This window comes from Nicotiana tabacum, chromosome 8, assembly GCF_000715075.1.
Source record: "Nicotiana tabacum cultivar K326 chromosome 8, ASM71507v2, whole genome shotgun sequence".
Classification (NCBI taxonomy): Eukaryota; Viridiplantae; Streptophyta; class Magnoliopsida; order Solanales; family Solanaceae; genus Nicotiana; species Nicotiana tabacum.
This window is the reverse complement of record NC_134087.1, coordinates 155738426-155746911: the sequence shown is the minus strand read 5'-3', so window position 1 is coordinate 155746911 and position 8486 is coordinate 155738426. Positions and strand designations below refer to the sequence as shown.

The window sequence follows — 8486 nt, the reverse complement described above, 5'->3', positions numbered from 1 at the left end:
CCTATACCAAATACAGCCTCCATTTGATCTACCTCACTCTAATACAATATGTAACATCCTCGTCAATCTCTCCGGTACGGCTGTGGGGGTAGATTGGTTAAAAGACTACAAGATCTCAATTTTTATTCGTAGTGTTTAGTCTGGTAATGTTGTTTGGAGGTTGATGATAAGATTTGTAATTATAGGGGAGATGTTATACTTGTTTTTTGCTCTGGAGCTGGGGCTTGTTTGTGCAGTTTCATTTTTTTGTTTTTTGGTGATACAAAATTTACTTGATAATAAAAGTTCTATTTACCAAAAATAAAAAGAGTGCATATTAGTATATTTGTCCTTGTTTTCAGATTTAGCCGTTTTCCAATAAATCTATGGTTCGCAAGTACTGCTTTCTTTGTCCACCGTTTCAATGAATTTAATATTTTATTCTTTAATCAAAATGTTGTAAAAGTCGAGATCTCAATTGTATTTTACAGCATTTTGATTCTCCTTTTAGGAATTTACGATTAATTTTATGAGTAGTTATTTAAAATTTACTTTTACGGTACAAAAATTACGAAATTAATTTTTGTAAAGAACAAGACACTCAATTTTACATAACATAAGTATTATGAAAGGCATTAAACGTTATGTGATTTTTTGGAAAGGTTAGTTTCAGAAGTTATTACTTACTTTTTATTTTATTACACTAATTATTAAATTATTTTTTATAATAAAAAAATATTTAATTTTACTTAAGTATCAGAAAAGTTACTAAACTAATTTTTGTACAAGAAGCACATATTTTTCGCTATTTTTCCTGTTTTAAAATTTGTATATAGATGAGAAATATGACCGCACACAAAAAGGTTAAAAAAGTTTTCAAGTAAAAAGAGTGAGCTAGAAAAGGGAGAGAAGTAGGAGAGCAGCAAAAGAAAGGAAGGTGGAGGGTCTGTTATCAGTTTCCACTATTATTTCCCCATCAAAGAAAGCAACACCACAGTATTATTACCAACAACAGCACCACTACCTTACTCTGTTCACCACTACCTTACTCTGATCCACCAAATCATCATGTTACTGCTTCCCTCATTTTCTTCCTTAAGTAATTCTCATCTTACATTCCCTTGTTTTGTTGCCCAAATGTTTAGGGTTTGTGATCTCTATCTTTTTCTGATCTATTACATTCAGTTTCTTAATGCAAATTGGTTATGTCTGCATTTTTTTTAATTTTTCTTTGTTGTTATGTATGCCACATTGTTTGAGTTGACTAGAAATTCAGTGAACTGGGCTCCAGATCTGTAATTTATCATGAATATGTCATGCTACTGCTTTGTTATTCCCTCTTTCTGTCTCTGTTATTGCTAAATGGCAACTCAAATCTCTCTGCATTTGCTGCCACACATCATTCTGATCATTTTTTAATCATTTCAGAATGTATTTGATGTTGGAATTTGCTTCCTTTGTGATTTTGGGGTACTTATTGGAAGCTATACTTTTGTGATTGATCTTTTTGATTTCCCCATGAAGTCAAGTATGAGTGGATCAGTTTCCCTAATGTGCTTTTTTAACAATGTACTCCCCATCCCAACTTATGTGATGTTACTTCCTTTTAAGTCTGTCCTAGAAAGAATGACAATTGTTTATATTTAGAAACATTTAACTTTGAATTTCCAGTTTTACCCTTAATGAGATGGTTCATTGTCGCCCAAAAATATGTTGTTCTAATGGTTGATCAGTTTCCTTGATGTGCTTTTCTCAAAAATGTCGTATTTACTGCTATCTAAATGTTTAAACAGTACTTCTATTGAAATAGGTACGACCCCACTGTTGGATACGGTGAGCAAAAGCAAGTTTTAGAGCCTGTTGACAAGTTTCTGTTGAAGGGTGTTAGGGACTGTCCGCGTGCATTGCCATTGGGCGTCTTGCTGATAGTTTAGGTTTGGCCTTATAATGGGTTCTCGATTCCCATCTCATCAGTTGAGCAGTGGCCTTTATGTATCTGGCCGGCCTGAGCAGCCAAAAGAAAGGACTCCAACTATGAGCTCAGTTGCCATGCCTTATACAGGCGGGGATATCAAAAAGTCTGGAGAACTTGGAAAAATGTTTGTTATTCCAACAACGGATGGCTCAAGATCACGGAAATCTGGACCTATCAACAATGCCCCGTTGAGAACTGGATCCTTTGGTGGCGCTACTTCTCATTCAGGTCAACTGAATTCAGTCAATCGTATGACTTCTGCTGGAGGTACTGGATCTGTTTCTTTGAAGAAGACCAATTCTGGGCCTTTAAATAAACATGGGGAGCCTATGAAGAAGTCCTCTGGTCCTCAAGGTGGGGTAGGTACTGTTTCGTCCCGCCAAAATTCTGGACCTATCCCCCCAGTTCTCCCTACCACAGGCCTCATTACATCTGGTCCTCTAAACTCTGCTGGAGCTCCTCGAAAAGTTTCAGGTCCTTTGGATTCAACAGGGTCTATGAAATTGCAGCATTCTGCTATAGTTAATAACCAAGCTGTTACTCGCATTAACCAAGATGAAGAATATTCCTTCCGCAAGAGCTTCCCGAAGCCAATATTTTGGTCCATCATTCTTTTATTTGTGATGGGATTTATTGCTGGTGGCTTTATCCTTGGCGCTGTCCGCAATCCCATTCTCCTCGTAGTTGTTATTGTCCTTTTTGCTGTAGTCAGCGTGGTGTTCATATGGAATACTTGTTATGGAAGAAAAGCTATCATTGGTTTCATTTCTCAGTACCCAGATGCTGAGCTTAGAACTGCAAAAGATGGCCAATTTGTTAAAGTTTCTGGGGTATGTATTGTCTTTGCGCGAAACCTTTGTGTACTTCGTTTACCGCTCTTTCTATCTTGTTTTCTTGTTCAAATTGCTTCTACATTTCTCAGTTTGTCAAAGTTATCCTCCCTTTACTAAGGACAGGTGAGATGTAAACTTGGTAAGTAGTGATGGTAAGTGGGGTATTACTGTTAGTTTTCTATTAATGGATTATTTAACTCTTGATTTAGTTTGTGCCTTCAATAGATGCTTTCATGTTTAATTATGAAAATATGTTCTCGTTGGAGTATCATGGTGTTTCTATTCTGTGTATGAGACTGCTAATGATGATTAAAAGTTTTATATTCACTTTTGGTTTTATTATGTTTTGGTGAAACAAATTCTTTTAATTGCTTTGCAAAAAGAAATAATGTTGAAAATATGAAAAACTCTGTTATTGGGGATCCGGGGATTTAAATTATAAGGTATCCTTTGTGTAATGGAGAGTTGCAATTGAAATAACCAGCGAAATTTTTAATATTCTCTTTTAGGCACTTCTGACATGGGCTGCAATGCTATAGATGATTATTCTACATTCTACAACTGTATTCTACTGGCTGCTGAGGAAAATGTAAATTGGAAAATGGATTCTTTATTGTTCTAACTTATGTAAAATTCTCCTTTTAAAACTTCTTTTTTTGTTTAACTTGTCTTCTTGAGGGCTTAAAATACTCTTCCTACAGTTATATGAGTAACTTGCTTGGATTTAATAGATATTGTTAAGCTTGTATTTTACAATTTTTTATGTTGTCCTTGTTGGATTCTGAGCACAATTTGGATATCCTATCCTGGTTTTCTGATTTTGCAGGTTGTTACCTGTGGAAATGTTCCTCTTGAATCCTCATTTCAGAAGGTTCCTAGATGTGTTTATACAGTCACAAGCTTATATGAGTACCGAGGGTGGGATTCAAAAACTGCTAACGCAGAACATCGTCGGTTTTCTTGGGGACTTCGTGCAATGGAGGTGAGGAAAGATCATATAAGCCCTTTTGTTCATTTTGAAAAAACCAATGTTACTGTGCATTCCTCCTTACATTGGTGGCTCATGATGATGGAAACTAAATAACTGTTATATGAATATTACTTAATTTTTTCTATTTGCTTTCTTTTGTGTTTCATGGCCCAAGCATTGTACAAAGCAAGTGCTGGGGAGCAGGCGGTTTTTCCCCAAAAGGAATATTGAAAACAAGAATGTATTCAAGGTTTATTCGTATGCTGTTTATGCTCGCTTCTTTTTGCATGGAAAAACTTTAAAGATAGAGATCTTCAGGTCTCTAACTTCAGCAGCTAGACACTAAGTGAAACAAAAAAGAAGACAGCTTAGCGTTGAGAAAATTAAAAACATCAATGAAGAATTGGGCTAATCTGGAGTTGTAAGCACTAAGCATGTTGGGAGTTTTCTAAGTTGGAAGTTCCTTGATTTAAATAAGAAAGTTTGAAATGTGGTGAAATACAATCTGAATAAGGAAAGAAAAATAATATGGATAAAGGAAACTTGTAAATAACCTCCTACATTAAGTCATAAAATCTGGTCCTTCGAGATAAGTCGTATAGACCAGAAAACATGAAAAGTGAATCAGTCAATAGGAAGAAGACTCCAACCTTTAGGGGACTATCTAATTCTTGTTTCAAGGGAGAAAGTAGGAATTCCGATGCTCTTTTGACTGGATATCTTCCTAGCATACCACAAATTAACTTATCACCATGATATGATGTAAAAAAGTTGATCTTCAGCTTAGTATAGAAAAGAAAGTTTGTCTACATTTGGAAGTAAATCAATCAAACATGCTTCAAAGCACTGCTCCAACTAAACAATGGAAAAGTTCTAGGCAAAGGGACAAAATGAGGCTTATATGTCTCCATGTTCTAGCAAACTATTGATATCTTGAAGTGTTCTAAAGACTTCTAAGGTTGCAAAATATATCATACCAATGAGTGCATGTGGAGATATTAAGAGCAGTTTGAATACCTTGTTTGTTTGATACTGTTATGTGATGTCATTGTAAGTTCATTTGGGCCTCCTTCCCTTGTTTGTCGTTTCCATCTTGCCCTTATCCTTCACTTTATTTATTGTTAGCATATAATGTTCATCTATATGCTGTGTAGTTCATAGAAATAATTCTTACAGAAAACTGAATGCTTTCTTTGTCTTTGCAGCGGCATGTCACTGATTTCTATATCTCCGATTTCCAGTCTGGATTAAGGGCTTTGGTCAAAACTGGATATGGTGCAAGAGTAACCCCTTATGTTGAAGAGTCTATTATTGTAGATATCGATCAATCAAACAGGGACATGTCACCCCAGTTTGTCAGATGGCTGGCAGATAGAAATCTATCCAGTGATGACAGAATAATGCGATTGAAAGAAGGGTATGATTTAACTCAATTTCAAAGCAACTTGAATATTTCTTCTGCTTGCATACTTATTTGATTATTGAGAGGCAACATGCTCAATCATATCTAGATGCAGGCTCTACCCTCTACAGTTTTATTGATTTGCATTATTGGTGATTGTATTTATTAGCTTTTTTATCCCTGCTTCCTTTACTACATCTATGTTCAGGTATATAAAAGAAGGTAGCACTGTCAGTGTAATGGGAGTTGTCCAGCGGAACGATAACGTTTTGATGATTGTTCCTCCTCCAGAGCCATTTTCAACAGGATGTCAGTGGGCTAAATGCATTCTTCCAGCCAGTCTGGAGGGTATTGTATTGAGATGTGAGGACAGTTCAAAGATTGATGTTATTCCAGTGTAGCAATTTTATCATTCAAGAAGGTTCTGCTGTTTTGGTCTTACAGTTGCCGGAAAACCCTCTTCCAGTGGCAGCAAGAATGGCATCTTGACACGGTTAACCAGATGTATAGCTTGTCAATTCAATTTTATTATTTTTCTTTTCCCTGTAATGGCGTTGGTTTGATCAATTGTGTAGAGGAAACATGTTGATTAGTGAGGATTTATGAGAGTTCTTTTGGCTAGAACTTTATTGATGTTGGGGGCTTTTCAAAACTTTTTGCCCTGATGCATACAAGCTATGTTTATTTGGTATTTGTAATTCTTTTGTGGCAATCTTAGCCACTCTCAAGGCATTCTTGCAAATGAAACCACTGCTCCGGCATATCTGCCTGATTGCTTGTTGAATAGCTTGAAAATCAGGCAAGGAGAAAGCTCGGTATTAATACTAATAAATGTATTCGTAGTTGCTTTCCATAGATTCCTGGGGTCCAGATGCAAACAAGAACTTGGTGTGATTTTTAATTGAGTAGAATATCAAATTCTTTCTATGTCACGACACGAAATCCAAACCAAGGAGTCGTAATAATGTCTAACACCGCTTACTACGCAAGCTAACACTTAACAATAATAAGAGATACCAAACTAACATTATACAACTTAACAATAATAAGAGATACCAAACTAACATTATACAACGTAAATCATAGATAAATGTAAAATTCAGAAATTACATAAAAAGTCTAAAGCAATACAACTGTTTAATGACCTCCCAAGACTGCTATCACTGTGTGCATGATTTTCTAAGGAGTACTAAATATAGAGTCTGAAATAAAGAACAACACTGCCTGATACAATACATAGCAACAGGGATAAGGAAGGTGACTCTAGAGTCTGCGAACGGAATGCAACACTACCTCGAGTCTCCCAGACATCCAAATTAGTCACCCTCGGAACACCGCTACGATCATAGCTAGAATTTGCACAAGAAGTGCAGAAGTGTAGTATGAGCACAACTGACCCCATATACTCAGTAAGTGCCGAGCCTAATCCTCACGAGGTAGTGACGAGGCTAAGACGAAGCTAAGACAAGACATCTACTATATAGACTCGAACAATTAATAAAAAAGAGAAATAACTATTGTGGCGACAAAAGAAATAGCAAGAAGAAGTAAGAGGAATAGTGAAATAATCAACTAAGGGAAATAACGATTCTATTTTCTCAATTAACAGAACCAAACCTTTCATAACATCTCAAATCCAAGAGAATGAAACGATAACCATGAAATAACATAGCCAAGTCCACAAATCCGCATAATAAAAGCAAAGAGGAAAAGATATCATATCAAATAGCACGACAATACCTCTCATTTCACCAAGCACGGAAACTCCTTTATATATATATATATCACTCTTCCTCACAAGCACGGAAACACCTTTTGTGCAATGGTAATAATACCATGGAAATACTCTTTGTGTATAATTACTCTTCCTTACAAGTACAGAATCACCCTTCGAGCAATCACTCTTTCACACCAAGCATATATAAAACAGTACCAAGCAATGTAAGAAGTATAAACAGTATCAAGAAGAGTGATTAAGCAAAATATACCACGTGAGAAATAATCACAACCTTTGCACTGTTAAACGAACCAATATCTCAAAAACCATGTGCACGGTGAAATTTGGGAGGCTGATTTCTCCTCGACTGAATACCTCGAAGGGTGATCCCAGAAGTCCGGGATCTCAAGCCAGTTACTTCCCTCAATATCGGTCGGTACCCTGCCAAAGATGGTGTCGACTAAAGCCCCGACGAATGCAGGAATCTCCCGAGGAATGCACCTGGGGTCGATCAGGTCTATTCAAGTGGCTCGACATCAGCCCACGCGTACATCGCAAAGCTAGCCGGTTGTCCCATCCTATTTCTTTTATCACGCAACGTATCTTGTAGGAAGTTGGGACTTCCCCCTTTCTATAAAAAGGGAGTCGCTAACACCCTGTAAAGGCAGATCTCCAACCATTCTACTCAAGTGCAATAATATCTTCTCTCTCCTTCTCCTCTCTAACTCTCTTGCCCTCACTGGATCGAAACCATTTAGCTTTTATTGCCTTCTTGCCTGTTCTTTGTTTATCACTTGGTACTGGCCCAAAGTCACCTTAACATCCATTGCCTTCTTACTTGTTCTTCATTATATTACTTAATATTGGCCGTGAAGAGCCTTGTTTAATTATATCCTCAACTGTTATGTCATTTCCGATAGCTCGAGCTCGACCCTGACGTCGACCCCGAGGTCCCCCATCGACTAGACCTATACCCGGGCAGCAGGCCCTTCGGTTCAATTACTATCCCGTTTTAGCTTGCATTTCGTCATTAAACTCCTTATTATTAGCATCAACTGCTCTAATAACTAGCTCGGGAATATATCACGTATTTTTAGAATCCCATTTATAAATCTAATTGTTGTTACCATTTTCACGGTAAACAGTTTGGCGCCAACCGTGAAGCTAAAAATAATAGTGATTATTTTCTTGCTGGTTTCATTGCATAAACGCACATTATCTTTCACACTTTTTCTTGTCCAAGATCCTTTGATTTCAGGTCAAAATGTCTGGCTCGGTAAACGGAGTCGAGAACGACAACCTCGAAAATCACGGGAAAAATGGCGTGGTTGTCCTGGTCGCCGGAGCACTACTACAGAATCCCGATAACGCGTCCGGACCAATTCTAGCGGGCACGGATTCACATTACGCACAACAAGTCGACGAAACTTCTCACCCCAATAGGAGCATACGGCACAACGACAGACAGGAAGCTCAGAAAACCCCGTCCCGGGAAGAATAGGAAGTTAGCCTTCATGTTATTTTTGAAATGTTGCAGGCACAGCAACTGGCCATTGCCCAGTTGCAAAGTCAACCGAAGACTCCCAGCACAGTGGCACCAGAGATAGCTC

The 8486-nt window shown here is 37.4% G+C and overlaps 1 protein-coding gene across 3 annotated transcripts; it reads left to right on the top strand.

Annotated features, from left to right (window-relative positions):
• The first annotated feature begins 830 nt into the window (after nucleotides 1–830).
• Nucleotides 831–5887, top strand: LOC107818299 (putative membrane protein At1g16860). 3 transcript variants are annotated; one of them, XM_016644288.2, is made up of 5 exons: nucleotides 831–1078; nucleotides 1773–2784; nucleotides 3614–3769; nucleotides 4963–5174; nucleotides 5368–5887. In XM_016644288.2, the coding sequence occupies exons 2-5, from the start codon at nucleotides 1927–1929 to the stop codon at nucleotides 5558–5560; spliced, it is 1419 nt and encodes a 472-aa protein (XP_016499774.1). In that variant the 5' UTR covers nucleotides 831–1078; nucleotides 1773–1926; the 3' UTR covers nucleotides 5561–5887. The 3 variants fall into 3 exon arrangements, with proteins under 3 accessions (XP_016499774.1, XP_016499772.1, XP_016499771.1); XM_016644286.2 differs by having other exon boundaries at nucleotides 885–1078; nucleotides 1790–2784; XM_016644285.2 differs by having other exon boundaries at nucleotides 907–1125; nucleotides 1790–2784.
• Nucleotides 5888–8486: the final 2599 nt, after the last annotated feature.

Coding starts and splice junctions, on each gene's coding strand:
- LOC107818299 (XM_016644288.2), top strand. CDS start 1,927: ATGGGTTCTCGATTCCCATCTCATCAGTTGAGCAGTGGCCTTTATGTA. Junction 2,785..3,613: donor AATTTGTTAAAGTTTCTGGG/GTATGTATTGTC, acceptor CTGATTTTGCAG/GTTGTTACCTGTGGAAATGT. Junction 5,175..5,367: donor ATAATGCGATTGAAAGAAGG/GTATGATTTAAC, acceptor ATCTATGTTCAG/GTATATAAAAGAAGGTAGCA.